Genomic DNA, 23,916 nt, shown 5'->3' with positions numbered 1-23,916 from the left:
TTATGAAGCATTATATGGTAGAAGATGCCGATCACCGATTTACTGAGATGATGTTGGTGAGCGAAGAATATTGAGTCTCGAACTTATTCAACAAGCAATTGAGAAGATTCAATTAATCAAAGAGCGACTTCGGACAACACAAAGTAGGCAAAAAAGTTATCAGACAACAGAAGATGGAAACTAGAATTTCAAATTGGTGACTATGTATTTCTCAAAGTATCTCCTTCAGAAGGGATCTTAAGATTTGGCATTCGTGGCAAATTGAATCCCAGGTATGTGGGTCCATTCGAGATTTTGGAAATAATTGGTGAGGTAGCTTATAGACTTGCCTTACCCCCTTCACTTGCTGTAGTGCACGATGTTTTTCATGTTTCTATGTTAAAAAAATATCTGCCAGACCCAATTCATGTTGTGGAACTTGAACCCTTGCAAGCTAGAAAAGATCTATCATGTGAAAAATAACTTGTATGGATAGTAGACCATAAAGAACAAGTGCTAAGACGTCATATCATTTCCTATGTCAAAATACAGTGAAGTCATCATTCAGAAAAAGAAGCCATTTTTGGAAACTAGAGGAAGAAATGAAACAGAAATATCTCCAACTTTTCGAGACCACAGGTACGAAAATTTTGAGGACGAAATTTTTTTTAGGGGAGAAGAATGTAATATCTCAGCCCAATTTGAAATCCAGCCCAACTAAAATAAAAGCCCAAAAGCTAAAGCACAACTCTTAAAGCACAAAAAAAAAAAGAAAATAGGGTATTTAACGAGAGTCTTCTTCCTATCCCAATAAGGAGATCAAATCTGAACCAAATCTCCAACTCTCCTTTATAAAACGAAAACCCCCTCCCTTCCTCGGCCTTCCATCGTCGGAAAATCCCTCTTCCACTCCCTCTTTCTTCTGATTTTTTTCCGTTTCCTTGCTCTCAAATTGAAGGCATTGCGTTGGTGAAATTGTGGTCCAAAACACCACCAAGAGTAAGGTAATCCATCGAGAAACCCTCTCTTTAATTTCTTCTTAGAATTTAGCCAAGATTTTTGGGTTGTTCGCTGATTTTTTGGAGTAAAAGTCGGATTCCGGAACCTCTGTTTCGGTTGTCCGTATTTTTGGGTGTTCCAACGTCGTCCGACGTCATCCATCACCGGCGAGTTCCGATTGGGAAGCCACGACTGCACCACCCTGAGTTGAAAACCCCCACTCACCGTTTCGAGCGAGACTTCTATGGAATTAGGGAGGAGAAGAAGGGGGGCATGGTCCCCTGTTCTGTTCAACCGAGAACAGAAGAAAAGAGGAAGAAAGAGAAAAAGAAAAAGAAAAATAAATAATTAATTAAAATAAATAGAGAAAGGTTTTTTTTTTTTTTTTTTGGTAAAGGGTCAAAATATATTAAAAGCTAAGATGAAATCAGGTACAAGTGTGAAATACAACCAAAAGATACAGGCAAAGAAGATGTAAACAACCATGAGGTAACACAGAACATGGAAAAGAAAATAAACAACCAAAGAGAATAAAAGACTGTAGACCGAAAGAGTTCCAGTGCAGCTGTTGAAATTTGTTAACCATCCAGATAGAGAAGCAGCCACAATCATGATAAAGAGCTTAGAAAGTGAAAACCCAAATGAAGTTGCATGTAATGAAAATGGCAGCAGCTGCAAGATTTTGTGGAGATCCTGAGCAAAGCAGCAAATTACAAGGAACCCTGCTATATATTTCTGAAATCCCGCTGTATATTTTTGAAACTTGAGAAAACCGAGTAGGCAACCAAGCAAAAATGATGGAACCAGGTGGGAGTGGAAAGCAGATAATAGATAATTACTTCCCCCAATGAAGTCCATGATGATGAAAATATATAAAACCATATAGCCTGGAAATAGTATTAAACTGGATAAAGTAATAGATGAAGCATGAGTGTAGGAACAGATTTAAATAAGATATCATCATTGGCACAGATACATTGTAAAACAAGCATTGGCTCCCTTTGTGAAGCAGCTGATAGATCATGAGTTTCAATAGAAGAAGCATAGGCCCATTAAGATGAATTATAGCCAGTAATGTGCTAGATGTATCAGGTATACACAAATTTCCATCAGTAATATTATTCATTATAATATCATTTGGGAACCAATAGGACCAGCAGTACTGAGTAAGCAAATAAGTTAATCCATGCCAGATATGCCCCATATATAACTCATGCCAATCATTCCCACCAGTGAATTTGATCATTGAGATATCAGTTGGGACCTCATAATACCCACAGCTCAGAGACGTCAAGTAGGAAAACCATGGCAGATATGCAAGCAATGTAGTGTATGCCCACCAACTAGCATCCGACAAAGGGACAAAAATAAGATGGCCCACATATTGAGGGTTACAAAATGTATGAACTAAGGGCCAAATCTCATTATCATCCAACAGTTGGAAGATATCATTTGGGAGGTAGATGAAGCAGCAATGAATATCCTCTAACAGGTAAGGAGAGTTAAATGAAATGTTAGATCCATCAGTAGAAACATCATCTAGGAGAAGGAAACCATATGGATCCTTGACTTCAATAAATGTCAGCATCATTTCCAAGTAAACAAGTTTGAATGTTAAATTAAAACAGAGCTGACAGCAGACACAGCAATAATTGAGCAAATGACAGAAATATTCTGAAATAGAGAGGGAGAATTTGAAGCACAGAGAAGTAATGGCATAAAAATATGCATGTAGGCCAAGTGGAATAGAGGCAACCCTTCTTCTGCAATAAAGATATGAAGTAAATATTGCAAGATAATATCGATGCCCCCAATCATAGCTGTGACGGGTTTCAAAAATGAGCAGTGGAAGCCCTCTCAATAGGTAGATTTTTAAGAAATTTCTCCTATTAATAGGAGTAGCATTTGTCTTTAGCGTGACAAAGCTCTGAGTTTGCCCAGTGTAGGCCTGTTTTCAAGATAAAAAGATGAACAACAGATCAAGCATACAAAATATACCATTGTAAAAATAATTACGAGAGGAGTGACATAACAAGTAGAAAAGCCATTCTCAAGAAACAATTGTGGTGATATAAGATGTCCGAGAAGAAAAAGGAGCATGATGATATAGAACAGTGACAGCAGGTTGTTTAGCCATGTCCGATATAATTAATTTGGAAAGCATCTGCATTCAAGATTTGAGCCAATTGGGGATGAAGAGTATCCCCAGCACAAAACAAAAAATCTCCATGGATAGTGTGGCTAGCAGCCTAATCCGCAGCTTAATTACCTTCTCTACATATGTGAGATACATTAGATATGAATCCAGATTGGATCCATGAATGGAGATCTTTCAACCAAGGGGAAACATGCATTTTATTATTGTGGAATGAGATAGCCAAGAAACAATCACGAAAGAGTCTCCTTGGAGCCAAATCCAAGGATGATTAAAAAAGGATAAGGCAAGTTTAATTCCTAGCCAGGCTCCAATAAATTCCGCAAACGGCACAGAATAAAGAGAGAGACATTTGCCTCCAACCAAGAGAATGGCATCGTGATTTCGGAGGATAAAACCAGAAGCTGCAGAATTATATCTCACAGTTCCATCGAAATTTAACAAGAATACTCTAAAAGGAGGAGGCACCCAAGTCACAATTTTAAAAAGGGAAGGCAGCTGAGAAATCAGCTGAGGGGTGCACCAGACCTTTGACTGAGTAGGATGATTAGAAGCAAAGGATGGAATATGATGAGAGATATCTTGAAGAAAGAGTAAACATTTTCTGAACAGATCTGAGGGTGATTTATGCTCTTGCCAAAAGACTCTAGAGTTACAAGAGTCCCATATTAGAGAGGCCATATAAGCAATTACAACTCTTGCCTCCATCCTTGTCGAGTTGTCTGCAAGAAAATTCAACTGATCTAACAAGGATTGAGGCTTAAAGTGGGAGATCCCTAAAGCCAGTTGGGACCAACACTGATCAATAAAGCCACAAGTTATCACAGTGTGCTGACAGTCCTCAACTTGACCAGGGCAAAGATCGCAATCTAGGGAAATATGATGAAGAATGCCTCGAATGCAAAAAAAAATGTTTACATGGGAGCCTAAGCCAACCATGTTTCCAGTAGAAATATTTGGTTTGCATAGGCAAAGGCATGCGCCAAATCCAGAAAAAGGAAGCAGATGAACCGAATTCAGCAGTATTTTGATATAGATGAAGAATATCCGAAGAAGTAACCGTTTATGAGTGAGAGTGTCCCCACCCAATCTGATCAGCCCATTGCCCCTGTGCAAGAGGCGGGGAGGCAATTAAGGATATCATGTCAGCATTAAAGTGTCTAGATAAGAACTCCCAATTCTAGCTTCTATCAGGGGTAATGAAGCCAGCAACAGTGTATGATGAAAGATCAGTAGAAACATTTATGAAGGAAGGCCAATGGCTTAATGGCGGAGGCATGAGCCAAGGATCTTTCCCAGCATTAATCAATCTACCATTCTCAATAAGCCAGATAAACTGGTTTTGAAGCTTTGTCCCTTGCAAATAGATTTTCTTCCATATTGGTGAGGAGGACTTAGGATCTTTATAATGAAGCCAGCTGTTGGAGAATCGATATTTCGAAGCAACTAATTGGGCCCATATAGATGAGGGTTGCAACACCACCTTAACAGCCATTGTAGCAAGTAAAGTTTGGTACATAAGATGAAGGGAGCGAAAATCCAACCCTCTAGCAGACTTGGGTCTGCAAATAGACTCCCAAGCAATTAAATGAAGTCCCTTTTGAGAGGGAGTGCCCCCATAAAAAGGCTCAAAGCTCCTGCTCAAAGGAGTTAATAACAGATATAGGAATGCATAAATATGACATAGAGTAAATTAGAATAGATGAAAGCACAGAATGTAGAAGGAATCAGAAATCTCAGATGCTATCGCTTCATTGATCCTTGTGAAAATATTAGATTTTAAAAATTTTATTTTAAAAATAATTATGATAGAATGTTGATTTAAGTATGGTCTTTTTATATCAGGCTTATTGAAGGATTTTCAGGATTAATTAGATTCTATAATTGGATTAGCTTTTGAGGTAAGTAGTGTTTTACCTTTACTGAATTTATCTGATAAATTATAACTTAATAAATTGATGAATTTTGAATTGTATCAACTCATGATATGCATATGATGAAGGTATTTTGAATATTGAAAATATTCTATTTTTATTGAAATAATTGTGATGATATTTGATTATAATGAATGATACGAATTAATTGATATGATTATTATTTATTTGCTTACTCTTGAGCAAGATATAAAACTTGATAATGATATGAATTGACAACCTGACTATGTAAAGGATTCCATCAAAGGTGATAAATATATTGACAATTGATTTGTCCTAAGGACTTATGTCGCCAGCAGACCAATGGTTCCAAAAGACTTTGTTATCAGATGATTCGCAGCTCACCATAAGAAGATACACGGTATTATGATCCTGTCATAGAAAAAATATGGTTATAGTTCATGATAGATAAGAAGAACTTAAGAAATTTGATGAATTTGAGATGACGAACATAAATTATATTTATGATGAATTAAAAATTGATATATGAATATTTGATAGTACGATGAATTAAAATATAAATTTTTGAACTCATATGTTTGTTATGTTATTATCAGTAAACTAATATATGTAACATTATTGCCTGATTTATTCCGCTAAAAGTATACATTGCTTATTGGGCTATTTAGCTCATGATGAGTTTTCTATTTTTTTTCATGATGAGATTATGATGAGATGCCTTACATGCTTATAGGAAGAGTTTCTTATGAGTATGCGATGGTTGCCATGATCCCTAGCTCGTGATCTCAAGTTAGGAGTGTGATAATTATTGTTCACGAACCACACTTGAAACTGATTGTTTGACTTTTGTGGGTATGAATATAATTTTTATTTGATGGTTAAACTGAAAACAAAAAATATAGCCTGGCTCTGATGGACCTAGAAAAGTTTTTTATAGTATTTGTGTGCAGATGTAGTGCCGTTAGGCTGGGTATCACCCAAATATCCATATTTTTTTTTTTGAGATCACTTTCTATACTTTATCGCCCATTGAAAGTTTCTCTAAGAATTCTTCTAATTACCACGTAAGTGGTAGCTCAGTTGGAACGGGCCTTTGCCCCCTTACCCTCACATTCGAGGTTCGAGCTACATAGAGAGTCGATTAAATGAGGATTTAATCTGATATCGGGATGCGGGCGGTGACATATCCATTCGATGTGGAGGTGATGGGGAAGGACTGAGCCGGTTTTCGTTGTCGTCCTGTATCGAATATTCTCCAGTGAAGTGGGGGGCCTCATTATCACGACCAAAGCAAATAGCTACGCTCCCCCACCCCCTCCACCTTTTTTGTACCTGAAAAAAAAAAAAAAAAACTTCTGATTGTGGTTTTATTTTCTGATTTCCATGGATGTAACTATGCTGGAATGGTGCAATGTTTTTCCAATTTACCAAAAGGGGAGAGAATTCAGTATGGATAGACACATTTCCAGAGTAGGCATCAAGCAACTTCTGGGTATCATTCTTGGGCCACTGCTGTAGATTTGTTCTCAGATATTCTAAGATTCATTTGCTTCTATGTTTATGGTTCATTTTCCCATTCCCTGCTGAAACTGAAATATGGTATTCAAGAAAAACAAGCAACAGGCTCAGCTAGATGCTGCAGGTTTTTTAGCAACCCTAATCTCAACAGAAGTTTTCATGACATGGATTAAATCCAACGGCCCCTGCACCAGCCCATTTGAATCATTCGGTCTTATATAATTTCCTAGATATCATTGTAGCTATCTTCACTGCTTCCAGATCTTATTTAGGTTGTCATTGCCATTGGTGAATATCTCCATTATTATAATGGATCTTCCAACGGTAGGATAACACCTTTACTTCCAATAAATTCCTCATCTATCCGGACTGTCCATCCAACCAGCTCGGCTAATCAATTGTTAGATCTGAATCCAAAATTATTGTTACTTTTTTTACCCAGTTGCAGGACTAGTTACTCCAAAGTAGATGACCAGATTAACCAGCTCACCAATTTAAAAAATATGTTTAAAAAATTCAGGGTTTCAAGAACTTGTTGATTCTTTCCAGACCTCTGCTACTTTCACTTCTAGATTGGTACGCAGGAGCAATAAGAAAGTAGCAAAGAAGCAATAAAAAAAGAGCTCATCACCCAGAGAAGTTGATGAACCACATCCACAGTAAAACAAGAGATGCTCTTAATGATCTCAAGCATGCCTAAGCTAGGAGATGATTTTTTTTTTATAAATCGATCACATGGACTAATTGGAGAGTCATACATCTCAAAAACTGACAGAATTGGTGCCATTAGGTTTCAAATAATATTACAACTAATATTACAAAAAAAAAAAAAATCAGAGATGCTTCTGCTAAAATTCCTGTATATCAATGACATCAGCAGGTATAATGGATGTAGTTTTAAAAAGCCTCATTTGTACCATCCAGCAAGGAAATGCCTCAACCTGAAACATAGAAGGCATGACAAAGCCTGCATAGAGGACCATTTGGATAATGTTGACATTACCAAAAACAGTGGATAGGGGTAAAACAACAACATAAATAATAAAAATAAAGAACTCAATTAAGGATGTGATTTGCAACTCTGGTACACTACACAAGGAAAACATGTCAGAGCAGCATGACTGAATGAATAAAGATAGAGATGTTGTGCATGCTCGAACATGACAACATAAGATAGGATGAACAGTGCAAATAAAAGATAAATATCTGAGGGAATATATGTCATTCAAGAAGCTGAAATCTAGTAATAATCGAATTTCAATACTTGGTGAGTTGTCGTAGGGCTGAGATGGAGATTGGGGGTTCATAAATTGGAAAACAGAATCACAAGGCTTATTTCAAGATGTAAATCTGGGACCAAGCACCTTCAATGTTGAAAGCCGTATCAGCATATCACTTGTTTTTTTGGGGAAACCAGCATATTGCCTTTTATCACAGAAAATAGAGTATTTGCACTGCTCATAATAAACAGTACCAGATCTCAGTTGTAGATTCTACACTCCACTTTGTTACACATAAAGCACAGTCCTGCATGTAAAGACCGCTAAAAAGAAAATATGATGGTGCACCAGAAACCATCTCCCAAGCCAAAATATCTCATCCATTTTCAAAGGCCGTCTATAGTTTACAGCATGTTTGTCTTGCTAGAACGAGAGGGTTCTGTAAACCAAATGGTGGTTGTTCAATTAAAATTGTTGGGATATGTGATAGCACACTGCAATGCTAAACCATTGCAAGTCACCTCACAATACAAAATATTTCATCTGTTCAGTCAAAAGGCCATTGGTGGTTTACAGGATTTTCTCTCCTTAAAATTAGAGGGTTCTATAACACCAAGTAGTGTTTTTTCTCTTAGTATCAGTATTGCTGGGATATGGGAGGATCAGAAATACTCACAAGGTGAGTTAGATCTATTTGGCTTGGAATACTTGCAATGACAGTTAGGTATCTATGTCACTATCTATGTGTTATAATTAATCAATTTATGCAATTTAAAAATTATCACTTTTTTTGCTTGAAGGGAAAAGGCTATTTCAAAGTTATCATCCATCCAAACAATGACCTTGTTTACTGAATGGTGCTTGCAGATCATTACAGCCAACATAAACAGCTACATGCAAATGGAGGTGCTGGTAGTGCATTTGCAACTTCTTATGAAACAAAACCGTTGTACAGAAAAGAGTTACCTGAAAAGTAAGAAGTCTAATACGAAGTGATTTCTCTGTGCATCGACCAAACAATCTAAGGAATAAGTTTAAATCTACAAGGGTCATATCCTTCATCCCAGTCAAAAGCCACGTTTGAGGATCAAACACGAAGAATCAATGCTTTTTTAACGTCACTGAGAGCATCTCACAGAATGCTTGCTTCTGGAGATTGAATTTAAATGAAAACCTACCTCGGCAGACGATGCCTTGGACAGGGATAGATCTTAAAAACCTGGAGAGAAAGGAGAGTAAAGAAAGAATGACAGGCCTGAGTTGTGAGAGTAGATAAATTTCAATAAGAAAAGAATATTTAGGTTTATAGAAACCTGAGGACATGATTACAGGAAATTCAGAACTGGAGGCAAGAAGAAAAGCAGGAGTGTCTCACTGCAAGTGGACATATAATGCTGGTTAGCATATAACAGACTACACATCACCAGACTATAAACACACGGCCACAACATACACATGATAAACAAAAAAGAATTGTACAAACACGCAAGTAAATTCACTCAGTCTGATAAATAGAAGTTGCAAATCACTTCCATAAAACTCTGGAAGGCTCTTCCCATCAACCATCAGTAGCTCCTATTGTACACAGGAACACTATTTACCATGCATTCAGAGATTGCATATTGTTACAGATAAACCTTTTGTTACTAGAAAGGCAGCAATCTTATTAACCAAATAAGAAAGAAAAAATGTTTTTCTTCCATGTGTTTGCAGTGACATCTAAGAATCCAACACATCATAGACGACATCAATATCATCTAAATATGAGGATTCAGTTGCGGATGCACAGGAACATGTATATACACCACGAATACAGACATGCTATGTCAAAACATGTAGACAATGCATATAGATAGAACTGAGTTAGAATCCTAACAACCTGATAAAAGCATCAATTCTATCAGTGTAAAACATATGGCAGGCCCTAAAGTTGAGGATTTACTCTGTTGATCATGATCTAATATTTTAAAATACCGATAAATAGAAGGTAAAATATTTTAAGGTTTCTTACCAATATGGCTAAACACTAAGAGGAAAAAAGAAAACAGTACCAAATAAACTAAAGATAGATTGATGAAATACTAACTGAGAATAAAAACTACTGACTATTGAACATGATCTAGACATTCTAAAACATAAACCAACAAAATTCAAAACCATATGTGAATTTAAAAAACTGTAGCATTTCATTAAAATTTTCCATGTCATGACCACTTGATGCATATGAAATGTTGGTAACATTTGATTTTCGTGCATGGAGTGAATTTTCAGGTTAGACATTCCATCATTAATTTTGCACAGATAGGATTAAGCCTTCAATCCTGCCTGCGAGGGGGGGAGAGAAGCCAAATTTCTTTCAGAAGATTTTGACCTGAATCCTATTAGTTCAAATGACATCATTGGCCATTCAATAAATTGACATTGCTAACCATGATCTACATAATTTAAAAAACAGAGGGATGCTGGGCAACCACATCTAGCTTTCCAATCCAATGCAACCATACCCTCCCCTCAACTTTTGAAAGATAGGTGTAGGAAGAACACTAACCTTTTCTCCTTTTTAATGAAACTAAAACATCATTGCAGGAATGCCCTCATAAAGTTTCTTTATTGTTCTAATGCAAGCTCCACCGAGCCCTCTTTCTCTCTCTATCATCAGTGGTTTACCTCCCTCCATTTCTCACTATCTGCATGTATGCCCTCTCTCTCATGCACACACACAGAGATACAAGCAAAAACATATGCATGTATTTTGCTCTCGCGTTGCAAATAGTTAGCCACTTTCATTTAGGATTTGAGGTCAACAACAAGTTATCCCTAGTCCTCAATGTAAACATGAGTGCTCTTCTTCTTTACTGTGCTCTTCTAGTGGAACACAACCATGTCACGATATTGATCCCAAGGTGCTTCTGTATCAGTCCATAATGAGATGATTTTATATGCTGATCACATTACTTTCATCTCCTAAACACACACAATGCATAGTGATCCAATTTATTAGTTGATCCTAGGATGGTAATTTTTATACGCCCAACACCACTGTGATATAATCTCTCAGACAGCATCGTTCCCAAGGTGGGTTTGCCATAGGGGAGGAGAATAGTGCCCGCATGGATTGCCATCTAGAGAAAAAAAACAAAAGAAAGAACATAAACGATTGCCGTAGTATGAATTTAGCAACAAAACAACCAAGATGAACCGAAGATCCAAAAGAAAAAGAAAAGAAGAATATAAAGAAGCCTATAGATAGTGTTGCCGCAAGGCTTCGAAGGTAAGGTCGGCAATGAACTGAACTGGAAAGATGAGAGTTGCGTCAACGTAAATCGCGAGCGAAACATGCAAAAGAAGTCCCAAAATCGTGAGGTGCCCTCCTATTTAAGACCCTCTGATGCTTAAGTCAACCGGAGTCTTGAGAACAGATAGTGAAAATGGAGAAGTAAAAAGTAAGAAATGAGAGTTTGAGTGGAGAAAAATGGAGAGAACTCTGATTTTTTTTGAGAAATTTAGTAGAATTTATCTCTATTCACTCAGACTTGACTTACCTTTCGGAGAGTACCTTGTCCCTCTTCTATTAAGGGAGCTCCTTTAGGCCTTAAGTTGCTAGGCCGTTAGAGATCATTAGGTTGTTAGGCTCTTGGGTTGTTATAACAAAATGGCCAGCTGTGCAGAGATCATGAGGTGACTATCCATATGGCAAATAAACTGGAACACAAGTAGAAGACAGTTACGGCTGAACTAGATGACAGCTGTCAGATAATCGTATATAGATATAGTGGTACATCGGTAAAAGATCGATGTAGGATAGCTGATATCAACAATTATCTGAACTGGAGATCATGTCTTTGGTATTGATAATCAGGGTGATCAGAAACCGACGTAAGCTAATTTGGTTGAGCAAAATCGGTAGATAACCGAGGTGAGTATCCTGCTTACTAGCAATTCTGGACAACTGACTTAGCAAATAATACTATAGGGTCAGATCGGCTAGAGATCGATGTAATATGAGAGAACAGGTACTTTAGATAACAATCTGCTGCCACCTGTTCAGAGAATGATGAGGTCGGACTTATGATGAGCTCAACTGTCAGCCTGCTGATGAGGTCGGTCTCCTGATGAGATCAGCCTTCAGCTTTTTGATGAGATCAGCCTCCTAATAAGGTCGGTCTTAAGATGAGCTCGGCCTCCTGATGAGGTCAGCAATCAAGGCTCACATCGATATACTTGTTAACTCGATAATTCCTGAGCATCAGTCCCGAGGATATCAGCTGAGGTCGTATGACACCTACAACACTTTTTCCCCACTTCTGAGTCTGAAGAAGTTACTTTGGATGAAAGAAATAGTCCATGAAAAAAGTTTTTAATTTGTCCGAGGTGGCAAATCCATGCTACTTGGTTCAAATGAACCATTGCATCCTTCCATTTGAGCTCGGAGTGGGTAGGTCGGATCTCCTGCATATCCGATAGGATTTTAATCTTTGGTGCCTCATTTTTTTTCCTTTCAAGGGCATATTGTCTGAAAATTTAAGCCAAAACTTGTCAAGTTGATATTTTATAAGGTTCAACTTTTTTTGATGAGATCCAATCCGGAGATCAGATATCTCGCTTTTTTTATTTGTCCTACCGGGACTTTGGTCCAATCGAGACTTCGAATTTTTGTGAGGTCCAATCCGGAGATTGGATATCTCATTTTTTATCTTGATCCTTTCGAGACTTATTCTCGATCTGAAAATGGATTTTTTTTTTTTTGACTCGGTGGAGCTTAAGCTCGATTCGGAGATCGACTTTTCTTTTTGACTCTTTGGGGCTTAAGCTTAATTCAGAGATCAACTTTTCTTCTTAGCCCCTTGGGGCTTAAGCTCGATCTGGAGATTGAATTTTCATCTTGGCTCTTTGGGGTTTAAGCTTGATCAGGAGATTGATTTTTTTTCTTGGCCCTTTGGGGCTTAAGCTCGATCCGAAAATCGACTTTTTTTCTTGATCCTTTGGGGCTTAAGCTCGATCTGAAGATCGACTTTTCTCTTTGGTCCTTTGGAGCTTAAGCTGGATCTAGAGATCGACTTTTTTTCTTTTGTCTTTTCAAAACTTAAGCTCAATCTGGAGATTGACTTTTCTTCTTAATCTTTTGAGACTTAAGCTCGATTCGGAGATTGACTTTTTTTCTTCTTGACCCTTCAGGACCTAAGTTCGATCCGAAGATTAGCTTTTTTTCTTAACGCTTTTGACGTTTAAGCTCGATTTGGAGATCGACTCTCAATCCAGAGATCAACTTTTATTCTTGATGCTTTTGGCACTTAAGCTTGATCCAAAGATTGACTCTCGATCTGGAGATCAACTTTTCTTCTTGGCACTTTCGGTGTTTAAGCTCGATCCAGAGATCGACTTTTCTTCTTGATCCTTTGGGGCTTAAGCTCGATCCAGAGATCGACTTCTCTTTTTAACCCTTTGGAGCTTAAGCTCGATCTAGAGATCGACTTTTCTTCTTAGTCCTTTGGAGCTTAAGCTCGATCCGAAGATCGATTTTTCTTCTTGATCCTCTGGGGCTTAAGCTCGATCCGGAGATCGACTTTTCTTCTTTGGTCCTTTCGAGACTTAAGCTCAATCCAAAGATCGACTTTTCTTCTTGGCTCTTTGGGGCTTAAGCTTGATTCAGAGATTGGCTTTTCTTCTTTTTGGCCCTTCGAAGCCTAAGTTCGATCCAAAGATTGACTTTTCTTTTTGGTGCTTTCGATGCTTAAGCTCAATTTGGAGATCGGCTCTTGATCTAGAGATTAACATTTTTTTTGACGCTTTCAGCGCTTAAGCTCATCCAGAGATCAACTCTCGATCCGGAGATTGGTATTTTGGTCCTCAAGGGGACTTAGCCCATTGGGACTTTCAATCAATCTGGAGATTGAATTTTTCATCCTATTGGGACTTATCTCGATCCGGAGATCGATATTTTGATCTTCAAGAGGACTTGGCCCATTGGGCCTTTTTCGACCTTATTTGGTCGAGTTTCACTAATCTAATTTGGATGAAGAAGGATTATTCGATGGAAACTTTGATCAAAATTTTATCTTTATCGGGACAAAAATTGAATGCTTTATTGAAAAAATTTTACTAATAGTATATTTTAATATTTTCAGCATTTCATATTCTTAGAATAATCGTACCATCCAGATTTTCAATCTGATAAGCTCCTGAGTGAATTACTTCGGTAATCCGATATAGTCCTTCCCAATTCGAAGCGAGTTTTTCTTATTTTGTTAACTTTGAGACCTCAGCTCGTCAGAGAATTAGATCACTTTTATGAAAAATTTTAAGCTTTTGGTTAGTTCGATCTCGGACATACTTGTCAAGTTGACATCGGTGTATCAGTGCTTCTATTGCATCCCTCAGTTGTTGGCACTCCTCGGTATCATGGCCGTGGTCCCGATGGTAATGACAATACTTTCTTTTATCTCTTTTTTCTGATGGAGCCCTCAAAGGATTAGATCGGCGAAGATATTCTTGACCCTCAATTTCTATTAGTATCTAAGTTTAAGGGGCGGACAGCAGAGTGTAGGAATCAAATTACCAAGGTGGGCTTCTGGATCTCAAATTTTTTTGAGGTCTGTCAGTATTATCTTGTTGCTTCCTGCAGTCTTCTTCCCAAGGCCACTTTTTTTCACTTTCTTCTTTCTTTGCCTGATGGACTATACTTTCTTCTTCTTCATCTTGTGCATACTTTCGTACTTGAACGAACATTTGCTCATAGTTATCCGAGTAATTTTTATTAAGGGAGAAGATCAGACAGCTGCTCCTAAGTCGTTGCTTCAAAGCTGCCATAGCAACGAATTTATTGAAATTTTTGACTTTCATAGTAGCTGCATTAAAGCGTGCAGCGTAGTCCCGCAGAGATTCACTTTTCTGCTGCTTCACAATGAAAATACTGTTAGTATTTTTTAGGTGAGCCATATTATTATCAAAATAAGTGACAAATAATTTAGCTAACTGTTCAAAGAAAAAGATAGATCCTGACTGAAGGCCAAAGAATCAGATTCTTGCAGATTTCTTGAGGGTGATGTGAAAGATGATACATAATAGGGTATCAGACACCCCTTGTAGCCTCATGATGGCTCTGAAACCCTCTAAGTGATCCAAAGGGTTAGTAGAGCCATCAAATAACTCCACAGCAGGCATCTTGAGCCGAATAGGAACCGATTCATCAAGAATTTACTGAAAGAAGGAAGATCGCTAGCTAAAATCTCTCCCATCCTGTGAATTGTCGATCTGAATCTCCATCAGCTTCTTTTCAAGATCTCAGATATTTTGTCCAAGACCTTCTGCCAAATTCATCTCTCTACTTGGAGCAGATGATTTTGCCCCCCAGGATTGATCAATGAGATCCAAAGCATGATTGTGAGAAGGATTCTAAGGGGCTGGCTGCTGGGAGTGGTGAAATTGAACCACTTGAAGAGTTGGTTCTCACTGCTGCTGCTCAATGGTATGCTGAAGCTATTATATTATAGCAATGAAGGCTTGAATTTACTAGACAAGGAGACTAAATTGCTGAGGATCGACACTAACTGGTGATTGGGTGACTTCTTGAGCCTCCCCAGAAGAAGATGAGGCAGGCGGAGGATGAATTGTTGCCTTTTTGTTCACCATTTTTTACTAAAAATTGTCAGAAAGCCCTTCTTCTAGTACCAATATGTTGCTACAAGACTTCAGAGGTGAGGTCAGCAATAAATCAAGCTGGAGAGCTGAGACTTGCACCGATGTGAACCGCAAGCGAAATCTGCAAAAGAAGTCACAAAATCGTATGGTGCCCTTCTATTTATGATCTTTCGATGCTTAAGTTAGCTGGGGCTTTGAGAATAAATAGTGAAAATGGAGAAGTAGAAAATAAGAAGTGAGAGTTTGAGTGGAGAAAAGTAGAGAGAACTCTGATTTTTTTTGAAAAATTTAGTAGAGTTTGTCTCTGTTCACTCAGACTTGACTTACCTTCCGGAGAACACCTTGTCCCCCTTTTATAGAAGGAGCTGGTTTATGCCTTAAGTTGTTAAGATGTTAGAGATCTGTTAGGCCATTATAGCTTTGTTAGGCTGTTAGACTATTGGAGATCTGTTAGACTGTTAGAGAGCTATTAGGCTATTGGATTATTGTAGCAGAATGGTCAGCTGTGCAAAAATCGTAGGGCGGCTGTCCATGAGACAAATAAGCTGGAATACAACTGGAAGACGGTTACGGCTAAACTGAATGACAACTGTCAGATAACCATATGTAGATGTAGTAATACATTGGTAAAAGACCGATGTGGGATAGCTGATATCAGCAATTATCTAAACTGGGCATCATGACTTTGGTGTCGATAATCAGATCAACTAGAAACTGACATAAGTTGATTTGATAGAGAGAGATCGGCAAATAACTGAAGTGAGTATCCTGCTTACTAGTAGTTCTGAGCAGCTGACTTAACAGATAATACTGAAAAGTAAGATCGGCTAGAGATCGATGTAATATGAGAGAACAGATACTTCAGATAACAGTTTGCTGGTACATGTCCAGAAGATGATGAGGTCAAACTTATGATGAGCTCAGCTGTCAGCTTGCTGATGAGGTCGATCTTCAATTTTCTGGTAAGATCGGTCTTCTGATGAAGTCGGCCTCAAGATGAGCTCGATCTCCTACTAAGGTCGACAATCAAGATTCACATTGGTATACTTGTTAACTCGATAGCTCTTGAGCATAAGTCTCAAGGACATCAACTGAGGTGGTATGACACCTACAATAAATAGGATTGGTGGTCAAGAGGAGAAGTAGGTAATAAAAGGAACCTACGAAGTTGCCTTAAGTCGGATTAATAATTTTATTAGTAGAAAAAATTAATTTTAAAATTAATTTTTTAAAATTAATATTAAAAAAAAATGACGAACTATGAAGTCCATTCCATATGATATTTAAAAAGAGTAGGATCCTACCAGCAGCCCATAAGACTTGGCCACTCCGATCTCTGATCACATACCCAGGCAGCCAAAGTCCGGAGAAGACCAGAGAACAGTCGGCGGCTGCGGCGACGAAAACCTCGGGATGCCGCCCGCAACCCCTGCCCCCGCCGCCACCCCCCGGAAGTATTACTTTTTCTACGGCCACCGCAAGCCCTCCCAGAACCGCCCCGTCGTCCGCGGCGGCTTCTTCTCCAACCGCAAAACCCTCCCCCCCTCCTCCGCCCCCGCCCCCGCCCCCGCCCCCGCCCCCGCCCTAGCCCCGGCCCCTGTTCCCGTCGACTTCCGCGACTGGGACCCCGATTACCCCTCCTCCGCCGCGGCCGCGCCACCCCCCTCCCTTGCCGCTACTGACCGCCGCCTATCCCCCCTCGCCCGCTACATCCTCGACTCCCTCCGCCGACACCGCTGCTGGTGCCCTCCAATAATCTCCGATCTCCGCAAGCTTCGCCGCGTCCCCCCCGACCTTGTAGCCGAGGTCCTCCGCGCCCGTCCCCTACTCGACCCCGCCATTTCCACCCGCTTCTTTCACTGGGCCGGCAGCCAGAAGGGCTTCCGCCACACCTTCGCCTCCTACAACGCCCTTGCCTATGCCCTCAACGCCGCCCGCCTCTTCCGCGTCGCCGACCAGATCCCGGAGCTCATGGACTCCCAGGGGAAGGCCCCCTCCGAGAAGCAGCTCGAGATCCTCGTCCGGTTGCACGCCGACGCCGGCCGCGGCCTCCGGGTCTTCCACATCTATCAGAAAATGCGAGGTAAGTTCGGCGTCAAGCCCCGAATTTTCTTGTACAATCGAATTTTGGACGCACTGATCCGCACCGGCCACCTCGACCTCGCCCTCTCTGTCTATGACGACGTCCGGGCTGATGGTCTCAAGGAGGAGGCAATTACCTTCACCATTCTCGCCAAGGGACTGTGCAGGGCCGCGAGAATTGATCAGCTTCTCGAGATTTTGGACCGAATGCGGCAGGAGCTGTGCCGGCCGGATGTTTTTGCATACACGGCGATGGTAAAGGTGCTGGCTTTGGAGGGGAATTTGGATGGATGCTTGAGGGTATGGGAGGAGATGAAAAAGGATAGGGTAGAGGCCGATGTGATGGCGTATAAGACGCTCGTTTCAGGGCTGTGCAAGGCAGGGAAGGTGGAGAAAGCTCGCGAGCTGTTTCGGGAGATGAAGAGGAAGGGGTTCTTGATTGACCAGGCAGTGTACGGGTCGTTGGTCGATGGGTATGTGACAGAGGGGAAGGTTGGGGATGGCTGTCAGCTCTTGAAGGAGATGGTGGTGGATGGGTACCGGGCTGATTTGGGGATATACAATTCGTTGATTGAGGGTTTGTGTGGCATTGGGAGGGTGGATAAGGCTTATAAGCTCTTTAGAATGGCAGTTCAGGAGGGGCTCGTCCCAGGCTTTGAGAGTGTGACTCCATTACTGGCTTCTTATGCTGACGGTAATGAGATGGATCAGTATTTTCAACTGGTTGATCAGTTGGGCAAATTAGGTTTCCCAGTTATGGATCATCTCTCTAACTTTTTCACATTCTTTGTAGAGAAGGGAGGAAGGGAATTCAAAGGTTTGGAGGTGTTTGAAGCTTTGAAAGGAAAAGGGTTTTGCAGTGTTGAAATTTACAATATTCTTATTGCATGCCTTCACAAGATTAAGGAGAGAAAGAGGGCGTTATCATTGTTTGAGGAAATGAAGAATTCAAGAGACTTTAGTCCAGATTCTTGTACATATAGTCATATAATTCCTTGTTTAGTAGAGGAAGGAGATGTTAGAGAGGCATGCTCCTGTTTTAATTCGATGAAGGAGATGTCGTGGATGCCTAGTGTTGCAGCTTATTGCTCACTCGTGGAAGGGCTCTGTAGGATTGGGGAAATCAATGCTGCCCTTACACTTGTTAAGGATTGTCTGGGAAATGTGACAAGTGGGCCTATGGAGTTCAAGTACACTCTGACTGTTCTTAACACGTGCAGATCGAAGAATCCTGAGAAAGTGATAGAAATTTTGGATGAGATGATGGAAGAAGGTTATCCTCTGGAAGATATCGTATATTGTGCTATCATCCATGGTTTCTGCAAGTACGCAAGTTCAGGAGAAGCAAGGAAGGTGTTTGCAGTTATGAGAGATCGCAAGATTCTTTCGGAGGCTAATTTTATTGTTTATGAGGAGTTACTTAATGAGCATTTGAAGAAGATCACTGCTGGCTTGGTGATCTCTGGTTTGAAGTTTTTCGGTCTCGAGTCAAAATTGAAGCTAACAAGCAATGAGGATTGACCATGTTGAAGAAATTGCCAGGTACTTCCTGCACTTCTTTGTAAATTGCAATACATTATCAAATGTAGCTATGTAAATATAATCTTTACCACTTATAGGCATCATCACCCTTTTGCTTCTGTGTGATTTATAAGTGTTACTTCTCCAAACTTTTTATATCCTCTTTGACTTGAAATCTGCACGGACGTGTGCTTTTTTATGAGAAATCACATGTAATCATCATGTGAATGAACCACGTTAAGGCTAACTGTGATACAAATGAGCTGAGCGTGTTGGATCTTCTTACTGCTCTGTCAAGACTTGAGTTTATTTTTTCAGGAGTCACCATATTTTTAAAAAAAGAATAATTTATCTTCTCCCATGATACCTTTATTTATGTCGTCCCTATGTCTAACTGAACTACTGGTGTAAATGTATATGCCAGGTCAAGGTTTTACATAATGCATATTTTACTCAAATTGGTCTTACTCTAAGTACTTATCTTTCCCTATGATCTTTGCTGATTGTCATGATTATCCATATAATATCATTACTTCAAAAGTAATCCAACAACTAATCAAGAAAATGTTTTTTAAAAAATCTGAAAATGCTGGGAACATTATTGTGCTAAGTCTAGTGAGTATATTAATGACATGAAACTACACAATATGTCTCAACGAGTTAGTGTAGTTTGGAGAAGAAACGATTGAAATCATGCAATTCTAACTATCCTCCATTTTATACTCATTAGCTTTATTCTTGGTATATCCTTTTATGTTCTGTTATTTCTTATATCATTTTATTAGGATTTGACGTCTCGAGATTCAGTCCATAATAAGCCTACAGCGAGATCGAGGACGACGAACGGAGTTCAACGAGCCCAAGAACAGCCCAAGCGGGCGCACGTGTGAGCGCGGCCAGGCCCAAGCGGGTGCGCGCAGGCGTGGCCCACGTAGAGTTCTCATGCGGTCCACGCACAGGGATCCTTTCTCCGATCTATTTGGATTTTAGGGCCCTTAAGAGGGTCTGTGGGCGAACAGAACAGAGAACACATGCAGAGAGCAGCAGCAGCAGAGACCCTATGGTGTGAAATAGAGACTGTGACAGTTGGCAGAGAGCTCTAAGAAGTTCTAGAGGGTCCTTGAGTTCTGATGAGAGGTTTGTAAGGATAGCTTCTAGTTGAGAATGATTGTGTATAAGGGTTGAAAGAGTGAGGATCTCTTCTTATACTTGTTCTTTTTCGTAATAAAGCTTTGTATGCCTCGTGGAAGTAAGCCTTGAACTGATCCATGTACTTAATTTTTTTTTCTTATCTTATATTTATTTTTTCTTATTTCTTTCTCTTGCTGATCGGATGCAACGCAAGTGGTATCGAGAAGATTTTATAGTGGTAGTGTCCTGGCCAGACATCCCCAATACATCTGTCTTTAATTACAACATAAAATCTTTTGATGTGCTTGTCGTGTACATGTTAGCTCAACAGCATGATTTTTTAGCCTGTTAAGCTATTGAAAGTAGTTCTTAAACTCAAATGTGGCAAGTTATCTTCCAGACTCAAAGAAAATGTGCTCGAAATTTTTCCAACAGGGACAGCTTAAAATTATAGTTTTATGATCATGCTAATTCTAGTCTTGTACCATTTATGACATATCACCTATAATTGAGTTGAATGTCCCTATCTATTATAAGAATAAATTAAGGGCAACTTAAGGTTTAAGTAGAAGGAAAATGGAAGAAGCAGTTATAGACATTGGCTCGAGTATATCAGCAAATGTTGTCGGACATTGCAAGAATATGGCTAGCTGAATTTCAGTAATGATCTTCTTATTGCTTTGACCACATGAAAGTTTGTTTCCCTGCAACATCCCACCTCATAATTATCCAAATAATGTATCTTCTTTTGGTAGCTTCTTTACTTTGTAAACAAACATACCAGTTCTTTTCTTTTTGATAGTGTGAATGTGTTGCATGCTATTTAGTTCCAAACCCAAAGGCAACCCTTATACTCAATGAATCTTGATGTAATATGTCCAATTTTCAATGGGACTCTACATGCTAAACTTTTTGGTCTTTTATCTCATCATGCTAGTCGGGTTATGCAAGACCTAGTCGCAGCTGGTTTGGATAGTCATGTTGAGATTTGACATCCAATATTAGTCTCAATCCATGTGCCTTGCTTTATGATTTGGATAAAAGCAAATTTGAGTAAATTTGGGGAGTCCAAGATCTATCTAGCCTACTTACACCCTATACCTAATTTTTTTAATGATCCTTATCAAGGATTCAAGTCCCAGCAGGATGTACCACGAAATACCGAGACAGAGTACCATCTCTTGTCGGGACAAAGTCGTCCTGCTAGTGTTCTAGCTTGGGACATCTTCTGTTCTAAGTTTCGGGATGGGGCACGACGGGAATGTCTTGTTCCATGAAAAAATCGGGACAGTCCCATCCCACGGAATTAAAACGTTGATTCTTATGCTGGTCAAGAAATAATAGTGGATACAAAGATGTGCACATGATCTAAATAGCATGTAGATGTGGACTAAGTTGTGAAGTGGAAAACATACTGTTGCATCTTCTTGGATTTATATAATCAAGTGTCAACTTAAGGAAACAATTAAAACAAAAAGTTGTGATGTCTTCTTGAGGGACATGCATGAACCTCAAGGAGTTTTAACTACTTGTGCAGTATTTTCTCTTGTGCCGTATATTGACTTTTATACATGCAATCATTATGAGCTGATCTTGTGCATGTAAATGTCATTTCTGGGATAATTCCTTCCCCTTCTTTACCTTGGTTCAGAACTTCCAGCTTTAAAATTTGAATATTGTTATTTTGTTCTTGAAATCTTGGCTAGATTTACAATTAGACTGTACATGAATCAAGTAACAATGAGCATGAACATCAACATCAGAAACATTAGAGAACATGAAGGGGGAGGGAGAGAGGGAGGAGGAGTGGGGTGAAGACTGAAGATGGGTGGTGGAATGAATGAGAAATTAGTGTCAACATTTGAAAGTTTTTAGAAAAAAATGATTCCATGTGTCATGACAAAATCTGTTTGATTCATATATACATTGACATACTGCTCATGATATGTTCAAGTTTTGTTCTGGGGTAACAACATAGCAGTACATCTCCAAAATGCTCCAAAAATGGCGTCAAGAACATTCTTAAGATGGGCTTCATAGAGCTTCTGAAAATGCATGGAATCCACCGATGCACTAATGTTCATGCAGTATCTTTGAGTATTAAATATTCATCATACTGAGCTTTTGATAATCAGATTACAGCAAATATCTTCTTTCTATCTTTCTTTCTTCTTTTGGTGAATGATTGGTTAATATATCTTATGTTGTTGGATTAGTTAATTGCAGATGTGCATACAAGTTTCACACCATCTAATATCAATAGGAATGCTTAACCTAACTTTGATTTGGTCAATTCAGTCATGAGAACCAAGAATTAGCCAAGAGCATGCAGCAGTCTGGAAGTCACAAAAGTAAGGAATAAAATATAGAAGGCTTGTTAATAGGACCATGGCTAGTACCAACCACTGGCTAGTATGGGGCCTGAATTACAGTTCAACTGGCACTTTATACCCTGTGTTATTTTGGGTTGGAATGGGGCTGGTATGGTTTGTACTGATAGTACTTCAATCCTTGTAAATGTGGTGAAGATTTAGTTCGAGAGAATAAATAAATTTATCAGATAAACTAGAACATAATCTTGTTTGTGATGCTGATGCAGGAAGTGAATATGAAGAACGTTTTCATTTAACATTTCTAGGATTATTTTGCTTCTTGATTTTTACGTCCTTCTATCACTTAGGAATGCTTTTCTACCATTGAAGATCAAATTGACTTTTGCTTTTGCTAGTTGCAGCTTGAATGTTCTACGAGCTGGATGAATGTTTTTCAAGTCATGATGGGAACCCATAGCTCCGGAGGAGTTTGGACACCCTCAGAGTAATTGCTGAGGAGAAAAAAATGGGCGCAAGGAACTCTTCTTTGCTGCAATGCAACTAAATTTTGAGGTAACTCTGTGTTCTTCAAGAAGAGAGCATGGTGATCTTTGTACTCTGCAGATTAGAATACTCGTTTCAATTTATATTACAGAAGCTTGATGCAACAGTTCATCATTTCCCTGTAGTTTATGAAACCTTCATAATAATCAAGGTCTGCCTGATGTGTTGCTTGCGATTATAGCTATGTCAAGTAGTGTCAAAAAGTTTGTCAAGGTTGCTTTTATTGAAAAATACTTCGTTATATTTAGCCATGATCTGATTTCTGCCTGACTTGCCTGAATTTGCATTTCTTCTGATTACAGCAACAGAGGAATTCCCGAAGCTGTGCATGTTGCTGCATTTGAAAAAGTTTCCAGATTGCTGCATCATTTCTTACATGAGAAGTGGCAAGTGCAAGTTTGATCTTGCTTAAAGGAATCTGTGCATGCTTTTTGACGCTAAGCTGTAGCTTTTTGCTTGTAGAATAAGTTGATCACGCAGTCCTTTAAATGCTTCAGTGCTCAGTCTTCAGTAGCATCTAATCAAGAAGAGGAAGATTGGGGGTATGCGGAGGCCTGAGGGCATTTTTTTGCTGGTTGGGGTTTGGCTGAAGTGGTACTGTCGCGGTGCAAGTGTTCATTAGGTCATGAACCGTCTCAGCTACCCATTTCAGCTTACATTGTTGACTAACATTGTTTCTGGAAACGAACATTCTTTATACAAATCCGTGGCAACTGATGCATTAATGGCCTGAGCTATTGCTCATATGATAATGGTTCCATTGTAACCAATGTAAGCATCGTTTATTCAAAAGATGACATTTATCATTATAAATGCTGACTTTGATTGTTTAAATTATATAGTATTGATTTTTTCTCTTCAGATGTGTCATATTATTTATATTGAATAAAGTTCAACAGCTT

General features: G+C 39.2%; 1 protein-coding gene and 1 long non-coding RNA gene across 3 annotated transcripts; both read left to right on the top strand.

Annotated features, from left to right (window-relative positions):
- LOC114914780 (uncharacterized) lies at window positions 1-6,583 on the top strand. The gene is made up of 2 exons (XR_003802569.2): window positions 1-983; window positions 4,979-6,583. It is a non-coding gene; the product is annotated as an uncharacterized lncRNA (long non-coding RNA).
- Window positions 6,584-16,703: 10,120 nt separating this feature from the next.
- On the top strand, window positions 16,704-23,875 carry LOC105057738 (pentatricopeptide repeat-containing protein At4g20740). Of its 2 annotated transcripts, XR_012136721.1 has the most exons (3): window positions 16,704-19,028; window positions 22,873-23,023; window positions 23,317-23,875. XR_012136721.1 is itself a non-coding variant. In XM_029268339.2 (2 exons), the coding sequence occupies exon 1, from the start codon at window positions 16,818-16,820 to the stop codon at window positions 19,005-19,007; it is 2,190 nt and encodes a 729-aa protein (XP_029124172.2). In that variant the 5' UTR covers window positions 16,706-16,817; the 3' UTR covers window positions 19,008-19,028; window positions 19,793-20,319. The 2 variants fall into 2 exon arrangements, 1 of the variants encoding a protein (XP_029124172.2); XM_029268339.2 differs by lacking the exons at window positions 22,873-23,023; window positions 23,317-23,875 and adding an exon at window positions 19,793-20,319 and having other exon boundaries at window positions 16,706-19,028.
- The last annotated feature ends 41 nt before the right edge of the window (window positions 23,876-23,916 follow it).

The sequence above is a fragment of the Elaeis guineensis genome, chromosome 14 (assembly GCF_000442705.2).
Source record: "Elaeis guineensis isolate ETL-2024a chromosome 14, EG11, whole genome shotgun sequence".
Taxonomy (NCBI): Eukaryota; Viridiplantae; Streptophyta; class Magnoliopsida; order Arecales; family Arecaceae; genus Elaeis; species Elaeis guineensis.
The sequence above is the reverse complement of the archived record's forward strand: the minus strand, read 5'-3'. Positions and strand labels throughout refer to the sequence as shown.